Source organism: Anolis carolinensis, chromosome 3 (assembly GCF_035594765.1).
Source record: "Anolis carolinensis isolate JA03-04 chromosome 3, rAnoCar3.1.pri, whole genome shotgun sequence".
NCBI classification, from domain to species: Eukaryota; Metazoa; Chordata; class Lepidosauria; order Squamata; family Dactyloidae; genus Anolis; species Anolis carolinensis.
Window position 1 is genome coordinate 260,446,843 of NC_085843.1, and position 23,989 is coordinate 260,470,831.

At 39.4% G+C, this 23,989-nt stretch overlaps 1 protein-coding gene and 2 long non-coding RNA genes across 9 annotated transcripts in view; 2 read left to right on the top strand and 1 right to left on the bottom strand.

Annotated features, from left to right (window-relative positions):
* The window catches only part of plch1 (phospholipase C eta 1), a 218,679-nt gene that overhangs the window by 78,794 nt on the left and 115,896 nt on the right, over positions 1–23,989 (bottom strand). For all 7 annotated transcript variants that reach the window (XM_062976689.1, XM_062976686.1, XM_062976688.1 and 4 more), the window contains 9 exons: positions 23,217–23,285; positions 19,692–19,789; positions 18,962–19,059; positions 9,075–9,254; positions 7,828–7,935; positions 6,542–6,666; positions 5,242–5,326; positions 3,834–3,980; positions 1,385–1,464 (listed from right to left, as the gene is read on the bottom strand). In XM_062976689.1, coding sequence (XP_062832759.1) covers positions 1,385–1,464; positions 3,834–3,980; positions 5,242–5,326; positions 6,542–6,666; positions 7,828–7,935; positions 9,075–9,254; positions 18,962–19,059; positions 19,692–19,789; positions 23,217–23,285 — 990 coding nt within the window. The remainder of the gene's footprint in view (positions 1–1,384; positions 1,465–3,833; positions 3,981–5,241; positions 5,327–6,541; positions 6,667–7,827; positions 7,936–9,074; positions 9,255–18,961; positions 19,060–19,691; positions 19,790–23,216; positions 23,286–23,989) is intronic.
* On the top strand, positions 10,210–11,307 carry LOC134297875 (uncharacterized). Its single transcript, XR_010004775.1, has 2 exons — positions 10,210–10,689; positions 10,773–11,307. It is a non-coding gene; the product is annotated as an uncharacterized LOC134297875 (long non-coding RNA).
* On the top strand, positions 15,304–16,525 carry LOC134297874 (uncharacterized). Its single transcript, XR_010004774.1, has 2 exons — positions 15,304–15,907; positions 15,991–16,525. It is a non-coding gene; the product is annotated as an uncharacterized LOC134297874 (long non-coding RNA).

Genomic DNA, 23,989 nt, shown 5'->3' on the forward strand with positions numbered 1-23,989 from the left:
GCCCAAGAGTGTCTGTTTCCTTTCCCTTCCCAAACCTTACAAAGAAGTAGTAGTGGTTCCCCTTATTGTGAACAATTTGCAAACACAGCATCTGTTAATTTTATTTACAAGAAATAATGAAATTCTGCAAGCTATTGTGGGAAGACAGATCAAGTAGAAAATAAAAGGTGAACTAGGTTACTGTATTGGTCTACAAACTGCTAGCATCCCCTCTTAGCCATTGGCCATCCTGCTGTGGGAATTCAGAGTTATAAATTTAAAAAATACATACTTTACCAAGGGATGTGTGTGTTTTTGGGCTGTATGGCCATGTTCCAGAATCATAGAATCGTAGAGCTGGAAGAGACCTCATGGGCCATCCAGTCCAACCCCCTGCAAGAAGCAGGAAAATCTCATTCAAAATCTCTGAGGATGCCTGCCATAGATGTGGGCGAAACGCCAGGAGAGAATACTTCTGGAACATGGCCATACAGCCCAAAAAACACACAACAACCCTGTGATTCCGGCCATGAAAACCTTCGGCAATGCTTTACCAAGTTTTGGAAAAGGAAAGAAAAACATTTAGCACTTCAGGCATCATATTTTGTTCAGGAAGGAAGAAGCCATCCAGGCGCACATGCCTTGCATTATGCCACTTTGTACAGCGCATACATTTTTTGCATGATGACTAACAAACAACCATATCTTATTTCTAAACCATTGTCTCAGTGTAAAAACCTGTACAATGTAAACAACTTCTTCAGACAACATTAGCATCTGAAGAAAAATCAGAAAGTTGAATTTCAACACTCTGACTGTTAAAGTAGGTATAGTTGTGATAAGAAATTACTGAAGTTCCACACCCATAAGTTGCCAAAGGTATTCATAGGTATTCACCAGCACTCCAGTCCTGATCACTCCATGCCTAGAAAGTAAAGTGTACAAGGACCTATGTATTGTATTTCTCTTCCAGACACCTGTGTATCCTCCCCCGTCTTCCCCTATCAAGGCAACATTGCCATTCAAATGCCACTTCTCCACTCACATAACCCTGAATACACTGACGCTGAAAGAATCAAGTAATCCACTCCTTCCCATTTCACATATATAAGTGCTATCTTAACTGGCTATGGGATTTTAATTCAATGCTTGAGATGAGGCTACACTTTCCACCGCACCTGAAAGCAGCAGACTATATACCTCATAGCAATACCCTTCCAATATTGTCATTATGGAGTAGTTTAAACAAGCTTAACATATATCATTCTTCAATTTTTTTGGGGGGGGGGGAGTGAGGAGAATGATTATAGGAGGAAAAAAGTGTGTCCTTTAAAATATCTGTGATAAATTAAAAATAAAAGCAGCAACAATATAGGCAACAGAAATGCAACAGGTCCAGTCTTACCTTTCCGAAAATTTCATTGATGGTTATATGAACAAATACAGATGCTTCAGTTAGTCCATCCAAATACACATGACGATAGCCTGGTGAGAGTGAAACCCAGTGATTAGTATTTTACTTAACATCCTTTTACCCATACCAAGCTACATATGATAGGTTAATAAGTAGCAGGCCTAGTTTAGGTCACGTCTAGGTGGCTGGAATTAGAGCCATCAAGCTTCAGAGTCATGTAAAGTTGCCATCTGCTTCACTAATGTAAAAAAAAAAAATGAAAACATTCTCCCTGTGTTCAGAACAAGCCATGGTTAGATATTATTTATTAATTTAGGAAATTGGTGCTTGCTCTAATGAAAGTAACTTAGCAAACCAGAATCTAAAAAAAATACTAGTTCCAAACATCTGAAAGTAACATGGAATTCTAATGAAAATGGAAGCATTGGAATAATGCATGGAAGAATAAGTCCCTACTGGATTCGACTTGGTCTGGAATACAGTTTTTGTTCAAGGTCTGGTGGATGAATGGCATAAGCATTTTGCACTGTTTTAAACTTTGTATATTGTATATTATAACTGTTTTAACTCTTTTCATGTTTTAATTTTTGTTCTATAGTGTATCAGCATTAATTGCCAGTTTTGTAAGCCACCCTGAGTCCCCTCAGGTGAGAAGGACGGGGTAGAAATGATGGAAATAAATAAATAAATAAATAAATAAATAAATAAATTGAATCCTGTCTTCTTGCATGAACAGAAGAAGAGAAGGTTATAGATTGCTGCTACTCATTCTTGACAGCCAGGGATGTGTCATTTTGGTAGGCCACTTTGCCTTGCTGACAATAAACAATGATACATTTTATCATTGGGGTTTTCTCATTTTACAGTTGAAATCAGAAGGAAAATTGTTAGAAGTCACTGCTGGAGAACATCTACTATGCACACCGTAAATGAAATTTATATCAGCTAAATATTGTTGTTGTGGTTTTGGGAGGTGCCTCTTCTTAGGCCATAAAAATAGCATGGGGTGACATTCTTGTTGTAAATTGAGGCATAAGTGACCATAACGCTGAAGCATAAAAATTCAAACTAGGTAGGCTTGTATGCTAGATTGACAATCTCTTTTATTCTTTTTTTTACTGCAACCCTAAATTGGGGAAACAGCTAAAGAATACTCTACTACTGAAGTCTGGAAAGGTAGAAATAGCAACAGATCTCAAACTCCCAAGCTTGAATGACTGTAAAACAACAGACACCATGTTTTCAATCCAGATCACAGAGTCTGCCACATATAATTCCTTCAGAGTTGTCTAGACTTAGTTTCCAACCCTAATAAAGTATGTTATTTTCTCTCATCTACCAACATATATCCTTTGTACTGCCAAGTCTACACTTCAAGGACTTAGAACAAAGGTGTTTAAATTGATGACCATTCTACTCAACAAACTTATAGGCTGAGGTATTCTGTCATTTTATCTGTACAGTATGACATCTATGGTTTAAGTTATCCATTTCCAACACAATGTGTCCTCTGCAGGCATTTTCTATTGTGACTTCATGGGTCATTAATTTCATTAGTGTTTGCAGTTACCAACAGTCTTGCATATCTACATGAAATCCAAAAATGTATCCCCTGCAGATAGGGGGTTGTAATGTAGTACTAAATTATGTGTTTCCTGTAAAAAAAATTTTTTTTAAAACTGGACTAATAATAATAATAATCTGTGCGCATCATCTGAAAATACATCACACAGTCCTAGACACTTGGGAAGTGTTCGACTTGTGATTTTGTGATATGAAATCCAGCATATCTATCTTGTTTGCTGTGTCATACAATGTCGTTGTGTCAATACTTGAGAGCATGATTTAAAAGTAATACCTTTTATGGGAGAGTAGATTTTTTTTGGACAACTGAAATAACAATTCTGAAGATCTGCTATATACTTTGTGCATTGGCATATCTTTTTTTCCTAACAGTTCAGAGAGTTAACTAGGTTTATCAGTCTAACAACTGAGAAGCCCAATTTGCCTTGCATGAATACTAGTGGATATTAGATCAGCCCCCTCCCTCCTGACCTTCCGTAAGAGAGTAAAAATGTGGCTTTGCGACCGAGCCTTTGGAGAACTTGTGCAGAACTTGTGCTATAGATAGATAGATAGATAGATAGATAGATAGATATAGATAGATAGATAGTTAGATATGGAAAGACATGCAATGACTATAGGAATGGCCCGGATTATGCTTGTGGGTAATGTGATTAATTGTGATATATTGTTTTTAAATGTTTCTAATTGTTTTAATGTATTTTATTCTGTTTTAAATGTTCATTTTAATTGTATATTGTTTTTAAGGCATCAAATAGCTGCCTATATGTAAAGCCGTCTTGAGTCCCCTCTGGGGTTGAGAAAGGCGGGATAGAAATGTCGTAAATAAATAAATAAATAAATAATCTGGACTAACCAGGCATAAGGCTGCTGAAGGCAACTGTTCTTTGTCCAACGAAGTCTCGGCCAATAGGATCATGATCCCAGACAAGAAACCGAACCAATGCTATTTCAGGCATGTGAATGGTAAAACTGAGTGTTTCTTCCCAAACAGGATTAAAACCTAAGAAAAGCAAATGATGAACAGTCAAAATCAAAGAAGAAAAGCCATCTTTAGAGATTGTTATTTCACGATATCATTTCAGAAATAGAGCTAAATGTTCAATTAGCAAATTCTTCAAGGGATCTATCCTAGTTGAGGATTGGGAAAGACAAATAGCTGAAGAATGTGGCATCACACACACAATTAGCCTTCCCTGTTATGATTCATTTTGTCTTCCCTTTAAAAATTAAGCAACAATTTTACCCACATACTAAATCCCCGTCAGACTTATTTGCAGCAATCCTCAAGTAGAGTAGGGCCTCCACATTCACTGGGGTTAAAGGTGCAGGACATGCAATGAAAGTGGGAAAATGTGAATTCTTTTTTTAAAAAACTATTTTTTTAACTTGAGAGAACACAAACACTAATTCACAGTCAAAGTAATACACCTTAAAATGTGTATTAGCAATTCCTGCCCAATTATTAAGGTTATCCTTGGAGAGCCTTTTCTTGGTGCCACTAGACACAACCGTGTGATGGGCAGCTATCAGGGGAAAAGCCTGTTCATTAGCCTCTATGTGGAAGAGTTATGCCTAGAATTTCCATTACTAAGCTTTAACTCTCTGTCTAAATCTTCTTCTTCATTTCTTAACATTCTGATATTTTAATATTTTGATGCATGCATGTGTAAATTGCCAAGAACGGAATTTAAAAGTAGCAGTTATGTTTTAACCTGACATTGATGGAGGAAAGAAATCAGTAGAAAGTTGCAAAAAAAACCAATTATATGTTCTGAACTATTGGTCTTGCTTTTGAGCAAAATGTCACCTGCTTCCTTCAGGAGAGGCTTAAGTGATTGCTTGGTACTAACGTTTTCAATAAATCTGGTACGGATGAAATTCTTACCCAGTATATGCTCTACTTGTTATTTATAGTACTTGCTGTTTGTAACAGCTGTCTTAAGTCAATCATTTTCACCATATCTGCTTAAATGAATGTTAGATACTACCAACATGACATATTGCTGTCATTGATGACTGAAGTGTTGCGCTCTTTTGCTGGAAATATTTATGCACAGGCAACATAGCAACTTGGCATGGATATTTTTATAGATGCTGTACCGAACAATGAAAGCACAAAAGTCTACCTGCAAACAATGATATTCCCCAAAACAAATCAGTTCAGCATGAGCTCAGATTATCACTTATTCTATGCACATTTCGTCATTCACTAACATGCACAAACACATTCTACAAATGAGGATGCATACTGTATCTCTTACCATTATCATCTACTACCCTTGTCTGGTCTTTGCAGCAGTCGGCAGGTAGCCCAATAATTTCCACCTCAACAAATGGATCGATTATCTGCTTGAGGCAAAAAGAAAAATCCAAATTTTCAAAAAATCAGTTACATCCATCTTATAAAGCACTTAAAATAGCAGTTTTACAACTGTACCAGATTATTAAATTAGATTACAATTATATATTGATAAGAGCACAACCAGGACAATTAAATGTAACACTGCCCGAACCTACAAGAGAAGCTGGACAAGGGAATTTATAAAGTGTTGGTTCTTACAGCATAGTTTCTCAAACCCTGCTCCTTCAGATGTTTTGGACTTCGGCTCCCACAATTCTTAACAGCTGGTAAACTGACTGGGATTTCTGGGAGCTGAAGTCCAAAACACTTGGAGCAGCACAGTTTGGGAAATACTGCCTTACAGGATAACCTTCTCCTGTATAATCCATTCCTTAGGACATTAGGTCCTCTGCGGGGTGTTTATCCCAACCATCATCCTGAGGACCTTTGTATCAGTTGCTCCAAGACTCAGAGGAGCTCTGACAGTTAAATGAGCAGTCAGAATTTAAAACACCATTAAAGACATATATTTTAAGGCAGGTCCACCCGGTCAATTTTAAACTATGAATTTTAATTGATATTTTATTAGTATGACTGATTTAATGTGTTTTAATCCTATGTCTATATCATTTAATATATATGTTTTAATGGTTTTATGCTTTAAATTGTGTATTTTAACTATGTTGTACACTACCTAAAGCCTTGAAAGGCAGTTAAATAATAATAATAATAATAATAATTATTATTATTATTATTATTATTATTATTATTATTATTATTATTATTATTATGAGTATTGTTATTATCCCTGTTGGTCCTCCTACAGTTTTTTCTTGTAATTAACGGAGTGGCTGTAAACATGTGACACAGATATTCTTAAAATGCAGTGGGCTACAAACCTATTCATATGAAAAATAATGGAAACTAACAATGCCTTTTTCGTATTTTTTGGAGTTAGCATGGTGTTGTGGTTTGAGCACTAGATTACGACTGGCAATCAGGGTTTGAATCTCCACTCACCCATGAAACCCACTGGATGACCTTGGGCAAGTTGCATTATCTCAGCCTCAGAGGAAAATGATGAGAAACCTCTTTTGAACAAATCTTGCAAAGAAAACCCTGCTATAGGGTGGCCTGAGTGTCACCATAGGTAAAAAATGGCCTGAAGATACGCAACTAAGTTTGATTATGTGAAACTTTATATCACCAATATCGTTTACCTCTCCTCTGTCTCCTAACATGGAATCTGGAGGTTTCGGTAGCTGCTGTCCACTGATAATTTTGAGAATCAGTTGCTTCTTAGGAAAAGCAGGAAGTGGATCTGCAGAACAGGGACTGAATGTACCTAAAGATGCAAAGAGTGTGGAAAGGAACAGCAGATTCATGTCTAATGCAACTCTAAAGACAGCAAGCAAACATCAGACAACATATGAAAGAACAAAGTGATGTAATAATTTAACTGTTCTGTAATTTCCACTTTTACTATTTTTATTGATGTTTTACGTCTGAGTTTCCCAGGGTATCTTGGTCTGCCAATTCAATTCACACCAAGAACTGCACACACAAACTTCATCAGACATATATTCAAAGATAAAATTCACAGTAATAAACATGTGCAAAGATTATTAGAGCAGCTTAAGTCTGCTCAGTTCATTTACTTTGTTTTCATTTATTATTACTATTATTATTATTATTATTATTTGAAACACAAGAAGATGAGTCCACAGCAGACACTCTGCTGGCTGTTGTATTGAATCACATGTCGGACACTTCCCAAGTGTCTAGTACTCTGTGATGTATCGGCGAATAATGCGTGCAGATCCCAGTAAGGTGGCCTTCTGCAGCTGGCAGGTGGTAATTTTGTCAGCGCCAATTGTGTTTAGGTACAGGCCAATGTCTTTAGGCACTGCACCCTGTGTGCCGATCACCACTAGGACCACCTTGACTGGCTTGTGCCAGAGTCTTTGCAATTTGATCTTTAAATCCTCATATCATGTCAGCTTTTCCAGTTGTTTTTCTTCAATCCTGCTGTCCCCCGGGATTGCAACATTGATAATCCATACTTTGTTTTTTAACACAATCGTGAGGTCAGGAGTATTGTGCTCCAACACTCTGTCTGTCTAAATTCAGAAGTCCCAGAGTAGCTTGACATGTTCAATCTCTGTAACTTTTTCTGGCTTGTGATCCCACCAGTTCTTGGTCGCAGGCTGATGGTATTTATTATTATTATTATTATTATTATTATTATTATTATTATTATTATTATTATATCCTGCTATATCTCTCCCATAGGAAACTCAAAGCGGCTTCTGATTTTGGATTATCTGGTTCTGAATGCTTTTAAATTTATTTTATATACTGATGTCCTCTTCTTCAACCAATTTGCAGGACTATTTCTTTGACTGTTTCACTGTCATCCTGAATGTCTACTAAACAAATGAATATAATGCAGCTGACTCAAATACTCAATGTATAACAGCAGATTCAATGCACTGCACAGCCCTACCTTTGCACATCTGCTGAGGTTTCAGGACGTATCCGCAGTTCCCATTCATCTTGAACTTGGCTTGATTTAACTGCATCACTCGGCCATCAGACTGATAGTTTAATGCCACTGTGGAGAGAGCAAGGTTTTTATTTATTATGCATAAACGTCACTGGCACCTAACAAAGCTATATGGCTTTATGCCATACATAAACTAAGATAATTGCACATTATTCCTGTTGAAATCAATAAGTCATGACAAGCCTGGCATATTTCAATGAAAAGTGAGTTCAGTCAATGCAGTTTGGAGACAATCAATGCTACCTTTGACATGGTTTATCCTACTTGTAATGGCTTTTGATTTTCAAAGAAATAAATGGAATTGAACCAAGTATGTAGAAGAAGCCGAGACTGATTTGTGTGGCATGACTGCTGTGTCCCAGGTGGAGAATGCAATGCCCTTGTGTGAGAGACAAGGTAGTTATCTGCTCCATTGGTTCATCATGAAAAATGGGAATATTTAATAGTGCCAAGTGAAAGGATAATGCCATGTAGTCAGGGTTCTTTTGGCATCTGAAAGCAGTGCTTGGAAAAGTTACTTTTGAGATTACAAGTCCCAGGACTCTCCAGCCAGTAGCAACCACACCGGGTTCAGTATTCTTTGAGATATAATGAAAAAGTATTTTTCCCCCACGCTCTGTGCATGATTGGAGAAGTGGGCACAATAACTTTGTTTCTTCACCATGGTCACCCTATTGACAGCCACAAATCACATAGCACTGATTCTACTAATCCTGCCTAATCTTTGGATTCTAACTGTTCAATTTACATCCCATTTAATTGATAGTTTAGGGCTTTCCAAGATTTACAGTTTATAGGGAATTTTCTTGTAAATCATAAATATAAAAACCCTAGGATTCTATAGGATGCAGCCATGACAACTAGAAGTGGATTTTTATTGCTGTATTTTTGTAATGGAAAGGGCCCAGGATTAGTGGATTTACTTTTCCAGGTCCCCAAGGAGCCCTTCACAGAGTCTTTCTGTCAACTGTACTCCTTCATCCTACTCTACAAGTGTATCACCAAAAATAGTACTGAACTCCTCGTACATGAATTGCAAAGCAACACAATACCGTAGTTGTAGTCAGTTTGCCCTCCAACTAAAGAAAATACCAGGTAGACACAAATAAATAAAAGCATCTTCAGGGGAAAGAAAAGGCAGATCCACATGCCCATGCATCACACAAAGAATATACTGTATCACTCACCCAGCTGGCAACCAACGTTCCAATATGGCAAAGGGTTGAAATTGCTGGAGTCAATCCGGTAGGCAGATGGGTAGATCCTTGTGAGCTGCTTCTGGTTATAAAGCATAAATTGCTCAGCCTTCTGCTGCACCACCTGGTGTGCTCTAGTCTCACTGAAGGATAGCACATTCCCCGCAGATCCTGCAAGTTCATAGGAAAATGACAAACAGGAAAAGAACTTGACCTGGAACAGAGAACCTTTGGTTGGCAGAGTGTTTTGACTTCAACTCCCACAGGTCCCAGCCAATATGGCACATAGAGTAAAAGATGTTGAGAGTACAATGCATTTGGAAGTCAAGTGGTTCTTTCCTCCTGAATTACATCATGTATATGACATTAGATTTTGTGTACAAATTTAAAATGGGAAGTTATTGTTACAGACAAAGTTATTCTCAGAGTCCTGCAAATCACAGAGATTAAAAAAGAAAAAAAAAACACAAATGCTTTGTTTCCCGATAATACAGTAGAGTCTCACTTATCCAACATAAACGGGCCAGCAGAATGTTGGATAAGTGAATATGTTGGATAATAAGGAAGGGGTAAGGAAAAGCCTATTAAACATCAAATTAGGTTATGATTTTACAAATTAAGCACCCAAACATCATGTTATACAACATATTTGACAGAAAAAGTAGTTCAATACGCAGTAATGCTATGTAGTAATTGCTGTATTTACAAATTTAGCACCAAAATATCACGATATATTGAAAACATTGACTACAAAAATGTGTTGGATAATCCAGAACGTTGGATAAGTGAGACTCTAGTGTACATCGGTTAGATCGCCATCTTTCAGAAGTGCTATGATTGTGTATTCCTGAATGGCAGAAAGGAGTAGGACAGGATGGATGGCTCTTGTGGTCTCTTCCACCTCTATGATTCAATGTTATTTAAAGGCAAATGCTGTATCAAATTTTCACCCACACACAATTTGCAATTAATTCTTTTTTAAGGGGTTATATATTTGAAATGCTGCCATACTGAAGATGGCGCAAGTTTGTTTTTTGCTGCTGCAGAGAATAGGACTTGGAGCAATAGTGTTATGGTTGAGCCTTCTGGCTCCAGTACTACGAGACGGGGTCATAAGACTCCTCGAGAGTCAGACTCATTTGAGGAGCGTGAAAGGAAACGGCTCCGGGACTTATTTGCAGAACCAACAGATGAAGACTCCTTTGAGGGTTTTACCGAGGGAATGGAGGAAGAGATGGTTAGCTCAGAGGAGGATGACATGGAGTGGACTCATGTGAGGGAGGATTTGGGTGTCACCGGCAATGATAGCATGGGAGGCGATTGGCGGGTTGCAGGATCAGACCCATGGACGGGCTGGAGGGATGGAGCGGGATCCACAGCTGGGGATGCTGTGGGGCGTAGTCAAAGGTGTTTTAGCTCTGATGAGGATGATGAGGAGGAGGCACCTGGAATTAGGATAGCAGCTGACAGCGATGAGGAGTTATGAACTGGGATAAAATGGGGTTTAGGATCAATGGCTAATTGCGTTGGGCAAGGTAATCTGGACGAACGCTTGGGCTCTTGTTGGGGAACTTCCTGAAGACGGGTGTGATTCGTTGCTGGATACGTAAGTTACCAAGGACACTGGGCATAGACGGCGGGAGGAACTGTGTGGGGTTTTTCTGTGCAACTTGTGTTTAATCTTGATAGCTTGGACCTCCGTCGTCTTTTTGACGGACATTAATTACCTACTCTGGATTGACGCTGGACTGACTGACTGACTACGACCTTGGACTATCCCTTCTGTGGCTATCGGTGGAACTTGTGGAACTTTAGACGTCTGCACTTGGCTTTCGACCTTGGACCGGATTGGGACCCTGCTGACCGCCGTTACCCTGATTGATGTGCCTGGACCCGGATTTTGCTCGTTGCACGGAGGAGTAAACAGCCTGAGTTACTCATCTGTAGCTTTTGAGTAGCAGAGAGGAATCTGCTGCCAGTTTTTGTGTTCATTTTGACCTCTGTTTACCAACTTTTGTTTGTTTAAATTGTCAGGCTGAAGTAAGCACTTTTGCTTTAATCCGGATTAAACTCCTGTTTAATCCGGTTTATCCTTTCGAACCGTTTTAATTCAAACGGAGCTGTTTCTGTTACTTTTCACACTGAAGACAAGTGTTTGCCTAGTCCTTTGCTTCCTACGGGCATTTTTTAGTTCTGTAACTTTAATAAACTGTGTTGTACTCTATTTGGTGGCGTTCTGTCTATGACAGATTGCCCAACGCCTTAAAAGAAAGTTTTCCTAGTGAGGTATCCACGTCAAGAAGACGATGGAGGAACTTAAGGCCCGTTTTGACCAGCTGCAGGCTGCATTTTACGCTGCACAAGCGGCACAGCCAGCTAAAGGACATGTAATGACTCCTGAACGTTTTGATGGGTCTCGAAACAAATTGCCCACTTTTTTGGCACAAATTGAATTTTATTTTTCTCAGATTAGCGCACAAGCTTTTCCTACGGACACCAGCAAGGTGGCATTTATTTTGAGTCTATTGACCGGTCCTGCGGGACAATGGGCAACTAATTTGATTCTGGGAAATGACCCAGTCAAGGACAATTTAGATGATTTCAAGAAATTATTATCAGACACTTTTGGGGATCCCCTCCGTATGGAAAATGCTAGCTGGGCTCTTTATCGGTTAAAACAGGGAAAAGGGTCTGTTTTGGACTATTTCAATAAGTTTAACTCTTTTCGTCATCAATTAGACTGGGGAGAGAACGCGTTTATGCTTTTGTTTATTGCTGGTTTGAATGATTATCTCCAAGATGAACTGGCGCGATTAGAGCCGGCAGAAAACTGGGACGCTTTGGTGGCTAAGGTTTTGCGTTTGGACGCCCGGTTTGAATCTCGTAAAGAGTCTAGGGCTATGTATGCACCATCTGTATCTGCGCCTAGGGCACCTGTGGCAAAGGGGGAGGAGCCTATGGAACTTGGGGTGTTTAGAAAATTGTCAACGGCGGAAAAAGACCGTAGAAGGCAATTGGGATTATGTTTATATTGCGGGACTGCTGGGCATTTTGCTAGGAATTGTAACGTTAAGCCTTCTCAGCTTTCGGGAAAAGGTCAGCCCTAGTGCAACGTGAGTCCAATGCATTAGGGCTTATAAAACAGTCACTTGAGGGGAAGAAACATGTTTTTGTACCCATTTCTTTATCTGTTGGGGGAAAAGAACTTGCTTCTACTCTGGCACTGCTGGACTCAGGGGCTACGGTCTCGTATGTGGATGTTGGGTTTGCAAGGAAACATAGGCTTCCTACAGTACGTAAAGCATGCGATATATGGGTGGAAGGAGCGGACGGGAAACTACTGGAGTCTGGGGTGGTTAATCGTGAAACCTCAGAAATAACGTGGGAGGTACAAGGAGTAACTGGAGAATTTGTATGGGACATTACACGGTTACCAAGATACAATGTAATCCTGGGAATGGATTGGTTAACTTTAGTAAATCCTCAAGTGGATTGGGTGAAGCGTACTATAGCTTTTAAAAGGCAGGGATGTTTTGCTTTAAATTCTTCTCAGATTGACATGGAGGGTGTACCTACTGAATATAGGGAATTTCAAGATGTGTTTTGTAAGAAGGAAGCGGATAAGTTGCCGCCTCATAGACCATACGATTGTGCGATTAGATTGGTAGAAGGCGCTAAGTTACCAGCAGGAAGGTTGTACGCTCTAACGGTACCAGAAAGACAAGCCTTGAGAGAATTTCTTGACGAGAACCTAGCCAAAGGGTTTATTCGCCCATCTAGCTCTCCAACTGCTGCACCTGTGTTCTTTGTGGCTAAAAAGACAGGGGAGCTTAGACTAGTATGCGACTATCGGGTTCTTAACAAGCACACCATTCGTGATAGATATCCGCTACCTTTGATTTCGGAATTACTATCGAGAGTGCAAGGGGCTAAGATCTTTACTAAACTTGATCTACGGGGGCGTATAACTTGATTAGAATACGGGAAGGTGACGAATGGAAGACGGCATTTAACACGTGCTTCGGATGCCACGAGTTCCGTGTGATGCCTTTCGGATTATGCAATGCACCTGCTGTCTTTCAAAGAGTCATAAATGATGTATTTAGAGATTTAATTGATCAATTTGTAGTGGTTTATTTGGACGATATATTAATTTTCTCTAAGGATGAAAAGGAACATCAGCAGCATGTAAGGCAGGTGTTACAACGTTTATGGGATAATGAGCTTTTTGCTAAGGCCTCCAAATGTGTATTTCACGTGTCTGAGGTTGAGTTCCTGGGACATGTAGTTTCGGGAAAGGAATTAAAAATGGACCCGCACAAAGTTGACGCAGTCAACTCTTGGCAAGAACTCAAGTCTAAAAAAGATGTACAGCGATTCTTGGGGTTTGCTAATTACTATCGGGAGTTTATTCCAAACTTTGCTAAACTTACTGTACCTTTAACACAACTCTTACGTAAGAAGCAACCGTTTGTGTGGGGACGGGAGGCTCACGATGCGTTTATACAGTTGAAATCTAGTTTCCAAGCTGATAATATACTAATACATCCAGACATTGATAAACCATTCATAGTAGAAGCAGACGCTTCTAGTTATGCGTTGGGGGCTGTATTATCTCAAAGGGATTCATCAGGGACCTTGCGTCCCTGTGGATTCTACTCCAGACAACTAACACCTTTTGAACAAAATTACACCATCTGGGAAAAGGAATTGTTGGCTATAAAGGTGGCTTTTGAGGTGTGGCAGCACTGGTTAGAGGGCGCACGTCATCAAATTGTGGTCAGATCTGACCACAAGAACTTAGAACATTTACAAACTGCCAAGAAATTGAATCAACGCCAGATTCGATGGGCCTTGTTTTTCTCTAGGTTCAACTTTAAGGTTCAGTTTGTGGAAGGAAAGGTAAATCTACGGGCGGATGCATTATCTCGTAAACCTGAGTTTAAAACTTGCGAGCAAACAGTGCGTCAGACAATATTGCCTACTGCTTCTTTATGCGTGGTAGAAAACGAGGCTGGTTTACACACTCAAATTCTAGAGGCTCAAAAGAACGACAACTGGACTCAAGAGCAACTCATATTGCTTTCGGTAGGGACTCGTACTGTGCTGCCTCATTTACAGGACCAGGAGGGGGTATTAGTACGTAATGGACAAGTTTATGTACCGGCGGGTGCACTCAGGTTGGAAGTCATTAGGGCACATCATGATGAACCGATGGCTGGGCATTTTGGTAGGTTTAAGACTGTACAACTTATTACCAGAAATTATTGGTGGCCTAAAATGCGACAGGACATTCTCCGTTATTGTGATAGCTGTGCAGTATGTCAGCAGAGCAAGACGCCTGTCGGGCGCCCTAGGGGATTATTATCTTCATTGCCTGTTCCTGAGAGACCCTGGCAGATTATTTCTATGGATTTCATTTCTGACTTGCCTAGGTCAGGGGGTTATACATGTATTTGGGTGGTGGTGGATCTATTTTCTAAAATGGCTCATTTTATACCTTATTCAACAATTCCAGCGGCTCCTACATTGGCTTTACTTTTTACCAAGCATATTTTCCGCTTGCATGGGGCTCCTGAGGTTATTATCTCTGACAGAGCTCCTCAATTTGTGTCTCGTTTTTGGAGGCATTTCCATGAGTGTTTGGGAACCAAGTCTCCTCTGCTTTTCATCCACAAACGGATGGACAATCTGAGAGAGTTAATGGGTTGTTGGAGCAGTATTTGCGTTGTTTTTTTCTAGAACAACCGAGTGCTTGGGTAAAATGGTTGTCGGTGGCTGAGTTTGCTTATAATAACACTGTGCATACGTCTAGTCAACACACACCATTTGAGTTAACTTATGGCTTCCATCCGCGGGGAGGGGTGGCGCCGTCGACCAATGTGGTTTCCCCTGATCCGGTATACCGCTCCTCTGAAATGGCTGCCTTACATGATGTTGCTCGTCGGTTGTTATTAGAAGCTAAGGCAGCGCAGAAGACTCAAGCAGACCGCCATAGACAAGCAGGGGAGGAGTTAGATGAAGGGGATCTGGTTTGGTTATCCTCTAAATATATTAAACATACTGGGGGAAAGTTTGCACCACGGTATTTGGGACCTTTCCCTATTGTTAAGAAGATTTCTTCTGTGGCGTTTAGATTGCGCTTGCCACCTTCTTTTAAGATCCACCCTGTCTTTCATCACTCTTTATTGAAGTTGGATACTTCTGGGCGTCGTAACGCTGTAGCCGAGGAGGTCACTGCTGTGTCCCCACCTTTGGAGGAGGAGGCCTTTGTGAGAGGGGATAGTGTTATGGTTGAGCCTTCTGGCTCCGGTACTACGAGACGGGGTCGTAAGACTCCTCGAGAGTCAGACTCTTTTGAGGAGCGTGAAAGGAAACGGCTCCGGGACTTATTTGCAGGACCAACAGATGAAGACTCCTTTGAGGGTTTTACCGAGGGAATGGAGGAAGAGATGGTTAGCTCAGAGGAGGATGACATGGAGTGGACTCGTGTGAGGGAGGATTTGGGTGTCACCGGCAATGATAGCATGGGAGGCGATTGGCGGGTTGCAGGATCAGACCCATGGACGGGCTGGAGGGATGGAGCGGGATCCACAGCTGGGGATGCTGTGGGGCGTAGTCAAAGGTGTTTTAGCTCTGATGAGGATGATGATGAGGAGGCACCTGGAATTAGGATAGCAGCTGACAGCGATGAGGAGTTATGAACTGGGATAAAATGGGGTTTAGGATCAATGGCTAATTGCGTTGGGCAAGGTAATCTGGACGAACGCTTGGGCTCTTGTTGGGGAACTTCCTGAAGACGGGTGTGATTCGTTGCTGGATACGTAAGTTACCAAGGACACTGGGCATAGACGGCGGGAGGAACTGTGTGGGGTTTTTCTGTGCAACTTGTGTTTAATCTTGATAGCTTGGACCTCCGTCGTCTTTTTGACGGACATTAATTACCTACTCTGGATTGACGCTGGACTGACTGACTGACTACGACCTTGGACTATCCCTTCTGTGGCTATCGGTGGAACTTGTGGAACTTTAGACGTCTGCACTTGGCTTTCGACCTTGGACCGGATTGGGACCCTGCTGACCGCCGTTACCCTGATTGATGTGCCTGGACCCGGATTTTGCTCGTTGCACGGAGGAGTAAACAGCCTGAGTTACTCATCTGTAGCTTTTGAGTAGCAGAGAGGAATCTGCTGCCAGTTTTTGTGTTCATTTTGACCTCTGTTTACCAACTTTTGTTTGTTTAAATTGTCAGGCTGAAGTAAGCACGTTTGCTTTAATCTGGATTAAACTCCTGTTTAATCCGGTTTATCCTTTCGAACCGTTTTAATTCAAACGGAGCTGTTTCTGTTACTTTTCACACTGAAGACAAGTGTTTGCCTAGTCCTTTGCTTCCTACGGGCATTTTTTAGTTCTGTAACTTTAATAAACTGTGTTGTACTCTATTTGGTGGCGTTCTGTCTATGACAAATAGATTCAAAAAAGATTCAGAAAAGATTCAGAAAAAGAGGCTCCAGCTAAACATATGGAAGAACTTCCTGATGGTAAGAGCTATCTCAGATGGGTAGCTATCTGCCAGGGTTGCTTTGATGGTTGTGTTCCTGCATGGCAGGGAAATGGATAGCCCTTGTGGACTCTTTCAGCTTTATGATTCTGTGATTCTATGAAATTATACCTACATCAATTTTTTCCTATATGCTTGGTCACCACACTTAACTTGAAAAGGCATCTTCACAATACAACTCAGCCAACTAAGTCTCACCTTGTGCCAATCAGATTTTATTATTCGGTGCAAATGAGGGTAAATGAAGTCCATTGTTTGCCTTCTTTGAATGGGTGAGGGACGAAAGTGAGTCAATCCACTGCCAAGGCAATGGGGCTCCAACTCCCCATTTTACTTTGTGGTAATGTGCCACAGCTCAATTCATGGGCAACAAGTGAAAATAACTAACATTGAAATATGCTTAATTTCTAACCTGTTTTGACATCAAATCCAGTACATGTCTAGCATAATCACTGCTTTCTCTTATGTATTAGAAATAGTATTTTGTTCAAAAAATCTAAGTGGAGAATGTAGTAGTTTTCAAAGAAATTGCCATGTTAATTGTCTTGCAGCATGAAAAGGAAAAGGCCATTTTCCTCTCTTTCCTCCTTTTTAAGAGGAGAATTTAATGTGTAATATTTAAATGATGAATAGTTTTGGGGAGGGAGAGCTGATATTTTCTTAGCATTATATTAAAATAGGTTCCACAGATTTCATTACATGTTAAGGATATCTGAGGAGCAATGCAGGCAAACTTTTCAAGACCACGTGGTCCTCGGTATCCACAGATTCAGTGTCCATGAATTCCAGCTATCCACAGCTTGAAAATATCCCTTCCCTCCAAAAATCCCAAAAGCAAACCTTGATATGGGCATTGCTTTACCATGCTTTTAAAAATAATGGGACTTTAGATTTTGGTTTCTCATAATGCATTAGACAACTTGACCATTCATATATATTCTATGAGCTTTTATTGCCAATCTTTCTTAGATAATTCTCTCACATTCTTCCAGGATTTAGCTATTATTATTTTTGCTATGACAAAACTGTATTGAGAAATTTCTTTCTACAAGGAGAAAATCATGATGTGGAAGCTGGCATTTGTTTATTTTCAAAGAAAGGCAAAGTTGACTTTAAGGTAGCTTCAAGAGGAATATACAGATGGATTTACAAAGGTATAGAACAGCTTGCATAAGCATCACAATGAGATGTGACAGAAGTCCTAGGTGGTGGGATCACTTTTTTTGTTCTTATTGTTTGTATTAATTATGATTGTTATATTATTTATTTTTTATATTTTGGCATGTATGTTTTTTTATCCTTGTATAATTTTTATCCAAAATAAAGGTAAAATGTCAAGAAAATACAATAATAATAATAATAATAATAATAATAATAATAATAATTTATTATTATTATTATTATTATTATTATTATTATTATTATTATTATTACTACTACTACTACTACTACTACTACTTTGGTTTCTTGGAATCAAACCCAGTAGATACCAAAGGTCAATTTGTAGGATGTTTGGTTTGTTCCTACACTTCTGAGAGTTCACTTAATCATGAAGAGACTATTTGAAATCTAACTTGAAAGCAATATAAACCTATTTTACCCGGCATTTCAATGTACTAAAAGGTAAAGGTTTCCTGTGACGTTAAGTCCAGTCATGTCTGACTCATGTCTGACTCTGGGGGCAGGTGCTCATCTCCATTTCCAAGCCGAAGAGCTGCCGTTGTCCATAGACACCTCCAAGGTCATGTGGCCGGCATGACTGCATGGAGTGCCGTTACCTTCCCACCGGAGCGGTACCTATTGATCTACTCACATTTGCATGTTTTCGAACTGCTCGGTTGGCAGGAGCTGGAGCTAACAGCGGGTAAACACTTTTACTTGATTCTTCTAACTCTGGAGATGCTTTGAACTTCAACTCCCAAAAGCTTGACACAGCTGCCCAGTATTATGGGAGATGTAATCCAAAACATCTGGTAGACAAAAGATTCCCTGCTACTGGTTTGGTTGTGCATTTAAGTAAATCAGATCTAATTTGCCAAATAGTCACTGTTTAATGTTTTTATATTGTGGGATGATATTTTAAATTGTAAGTTGCTCGGAGCACTCTGATGGAGAGCGACTAATTAAGAAATAAAGTGAAGTGGTTTGGCAGTTGTATGCTGATGCAGGGCTTTGCAACCATTAATCTTCTCCTTTTGCCCTGCACCCTGGCCTATCACATTGTGCAAACAGAATGATCAACTCATTCACTTTACTCACTTTAGCAGCAATAAACATCCCATATCTAGAGAGGATATGGCAAAGCAGTCATTCTTACCATCATCGACTATGTCTTGAGCTGCCACAGAATTTGTGTACACCACTAAATCAGAAAGGTCACGGCACAGCTTCATTGTTTTTCTCCGCCGTCCCAACCTGTGAGGTAATATTGAGAAAAAGAATCAACAAACGAAAAGAATTGTAAACTATTATCTCTATCATACTGTGCTTCCTTTCATTAAGCCTGGAAAAAATGTAATGACAAATTCATGGATTATTTTCTTGAGCAATAAGTGATACTTGAAAAGAAGTCAAACTTTCCAAGTTTTTTTCCCCCAAAGACATTAACATTAAGAGAAGAAATAGCCTTGGTAGCAGATGAAACAAATTTTGAAAACTCAAATTCAGCTGTTACCTTAGTATTTTCCCCCTCTTTTTCATATACATATGCTCCCCATTTACAGATACACAATAAAATTGGACATAAATCAGTTATACTGTTTCATGAAGGCAAGAATCACAAGAAATATTGAAAAGCAACAGTTGTTATCTGCATCAAATGTATGCTTCGTTCATTGTTTTCATCAGTGTAATGAGTTTAGACAGACAGTATGATTTCCCTGGCCTGTTTTCATCTAAAATGCAATGCATGTTGTCCCCATACTCACAATGCACTTCAGTATATTGTTCTGTCTCAAAATTACAACTGATACCACAGGAGAAAAAAGCGCAGCAGTGAATCGCTCAATTTAGCATTAAGAGAACTAGAAAAAGTGACAATTACTAACCTGCATAACTGTCCACTAGGTTCTTTTACAGGACAGCTTTGCTGGGCATCCTCATCATCAGATGTACTGTGAGACTTGAATCTTGGTTTTACAGCCTTCTGTATGAGAAGTCAAAATCAGATTTCACAGGGAAGTAAAGTATTAGAAGTTGCCCTCTAGATCCACCTATCGCAATGAGGTCTTCTTTGAATAGGAGGGACATCTGCCTGTCTGCATTCTCATTGCCTCTTAGACAGAGATAGCAGGGATTGAACCTAGTACATTTGGCATGTAAAACCATGTGCTCCATCTCTGAACTAGTTACCTCCAGGTGTACAGTGTCATAAACATTGTGTCCATGTGTACTTTTAAGTAGCCATCTCAGTTTATGGTGACCCCATGAATTTTATAGGGTTTTCTTGGGCAAGAAATGCTCAGAGGTAACTTTTCCAATTTTGCCCTTTGAAATATAGCCTACAGCATCTAGTATTCATTGGCAGTCTGCCCCAAGTACTAACCAGCACTGGCCCTGACTAGCCTCCAAAATCAGAGAGGATCTGATGCCTTTAAGGCGTTTAGGCCTTACTTATAAACACTGTTACACATATTATATCCAATTTACTAACACAGGGTTTCATACCACCATCGTTATTAGTCTATTTGTTGATTTTTAGTTCAAAATTCATATAATACTTCCAGTGCATTTCACAGCACTTAGAATTCCTAATATTTGCTGGAATTGTGCCCAATGTAAATAAAATGGGATAAAATGTCTTGGTTATGAGTTATGAGCTAAAATCTGGTTTCGCAAGAAACAGAAAATGTGGGTGAACATCCCAGTTCTTGGAAATGCTATCGGGGATTGTCCATGTCTTTGTTTTTTATATGACTTCCTTTTCAGTTAAAAGAAAATGACAAATGCAAATTGATCCTAGTCATTAACGGCATTTCTATCTTGATTTATGGTTTCCCTTTTCTTGCCACTTGGATGATATACTGTTTCATAACCCTAATGCTTCATTAGTTTCAAAATTTCACTGAAAGGAGCAATAAGAGAGACACCTATGTAGTTCTAGAAGCAGTGGACCAAGGTCGGCAATGAGAAAGTCAAAAAAGTTACAGCATTTGGCCCATGTATGTACCCCATATATGTATACAATCACAAGTTTTTCAAAAGTATAAACTGGAAAAATCCTTTGCTATATCATAGGATTTATCCAGATCTTCAGCAAGCTCAAACCCACAAAAGAGGAGAATTGTTTATATGAATCACTTTCACTGTAACACTGCTAAACATCTATATTGCCAGGAGCAAAAAAAGAAAAAGAAAAGAAAAAGGGGGGGGGGGGCTAGGTAAAATTGTCATTAAAGTCTCTTCAGTCATTTTTGGCAAAAAGTCATTAAAGAGAATATTCATTCTATTTTTCATAGAGACTTGGAGAAAACTGGGCAAACTTAATTTGCTGAAATCCTTACATTAGTTAAATATTTGTCATTCTTCCATAGTCAGTAACTGTATGTTATTCAGAGGCTGATTTTCCACCAATAAGAATAGCATGCCTTCTTGCATGAGTGCGCAAGGAATTCAAATTGTTAATAGTGCCCATTAGCAAATGATGTTTATGGAATTAATCCATGGACTGAATGAACAAGTCAGCTCATTAATTTTACTTTTTAGTTTCTTGAAAGTTAAAAAAGTTTCACATAAACGAGTGCATGAAAGTATGTTAAAAAAAACAAGGAAAACTTTAAAACTAATAGGATATATATACACATATGTGTCTTCCCAATGTTGGAAATCCTATGCAAAGCATGGGCAGATAACATTTGATGAAGCCATATATAAATTAGAAGAAAGAATTTCCTTAACATAGTTACAAATTGCTTGCGGCAGAAACATGTTTATGTAAGCACATTACTGTGGCCCCATTGAAACACAGGAACATTTCAACTCCAAGGAGAAATGGACATGTAAAGTGACTTCCAGTATTGATACATATAGAGCAGCCCATGAGTTTGGCAACATTTTAAAAAAAAAGAGTTAGGAAAAATGTTTCAAGAACAAGTTTTGCAATGACAATTACAAACAAAAGGTGCCTGCAGAAGCTATGCTGAAAAAGCATATGGAACCAATATACGTCCCCTGGATGTAGATCTTACACATTTTAAGACAAGAAAAGTGCTCCAAGTTGGAACTTAAGGTATACAATTTTGTCACACAAGCCCTGTCTATTTCCATTCTCCTGCACCCAAAGAACTACAAACACATATTCTGATTGTAAACTCATAAAGAGCTACAATTTTATCTCTGGTAGAATAAATAGGAATACAGTACAGGCTTATTATCTCACAAAGGCAAATCTCATCATCTGTGTCATCATCCATCTACGGTTTGACCACGGCTAAGGTGGTGATCACTTTTTGTACTTTTTGCATTTGTTTCCTTTCACTCCTCACAATCTCTCACTGATTGTTATACCTATCTATACATACGTATAATCATCTGCAAAATGAGACTGCAATTCTGGCATTCAATGAAGCAGGCTGTGGATCACAAATCTTTATGCCAAATAAAGTTTGTCAGCTTTTAAAGCCAAGAGGATACTTTGTTTTTGCTGCAGTAGACCAACACTAACTATCTCCATATTAATATGGTATATGCTGAAGTGGGTGGCACAACAAATGCAGCTGGAGACACACCTGATAACTGGGCTTTACCCCCACCTCCGCTGCTGCCCTATACGATTAAGAAGGTATTTTTTTCCAAATACTGTACACACTATAGGCTGGATCTCATCCCTCTGCTCCCTTCTGATAAGAAAGCATCTGCAGCCACCATCAAGCCTCTCCCTCATTTTTGCATCTCTCTGCAGCCTCTCCAGTCTTGCAAATATGCTGTTTTAAAGTACAGTACAGGTACTGTGTACTGTGGAGCATACTGTAGTTTGAATCCACAGTGGGTTGGAACTGCAGGCTATGAGCCCATGGACATGACATGCCCATTGCATAATGTGCTTAAAAGGCAGATCTCATAGAGTCATAGAGTTGAAAGAGACCACAAAAACTACCCAACCTCTGCCAGGGACACACAATCAAAGCACCCCCAGCAAATGGCCATCCAGCTTCTGCCTAAAAACCTTCAGAGAAAGATACTCCACCAGACTCCCAGGCAGCAGCATATTCCACTGCCAGACAGCGCTTACAATCAGGAAATTCTTCCCAATATTTAGGTGGAATATCTTTACCTGCAATTTGAATCCATTTCTTCTTGTCCTAGTCTGCAGAGCAGCAGAAAACAAGCTTGTCCCCTTCACAATGTGACATTGTCAATTAAACTGGTATCAAACTGCATTAATTCCAAAGTGTAGATGCAGACATTGGAATGCCCATAGCATAGACTCAATGTCTTTTGAAGTAGCAGCTTTGCTGCAATTTCTGCCTGGTCTTCAGCTTCTTGCCTTGAAAATTTATTCAAGCAATACAAAGTACTGTACAGTGATTTATATTTAAATGCTATAAATGTAGTAAGTTTTCAGTACTGCTTACCTTATGTTTTCCAAAGTTGCTCATTAGTCTGCCATGAGATTTCTTGTTGGTATCTTTCTGGTCTGAGTTCTGTAAAAAAAATGAGTGTGCTATGAATCCACTGCTAAAATTTTGAATAGAAGCTTTGTGTTTGTTCTCACATATAACTGTCCACCTGTTAAAAGAATTAGTCAAATCTCATCTTTACAGATTATACAAAAGGCAACCAGATAATGAGCCTCCTGCCACCAACTTTGGAATACTCATAATGAGCTTCAGACTGTGGATTTTTTAACTGCTTTCACTTTTAATGTTGGACAGGGCTATTACAAAATGAGGGAATGGACACCAATTTAACATAGCCTTAAAGGGGGAATTAGATATCTATGGAACATAACATTGTTATTGCCTATTTATCAAAATGGCTATATGCGATCAAAGAGTTTATCTTTGACCCAGAACAATAATTCTTCAGAACATACACTCAAGAACCTATCCTCTACCATAGGCTTCTTGAAGACACATTTGTAATTTTTCCATATGAATGGAAATTACTTGAGAAGTTTCATCAGGATTTCAAAAACTACCATCAACCTGAAGATGAAACAATCCAAATAATACAACTGTGCAACTGTATCATGGATTTCTATCAAAAACCCACAGATCGCTACATATAATTGACATGCCTCCAGTTTCCAACCAGAATATACAACCAAATTTATTGTTTAGAGCAGTGGTTCTCAACCTAGGGTCCCCAGATGTTTTTGGCCTACAACTCCCTGAAATACCAGCCA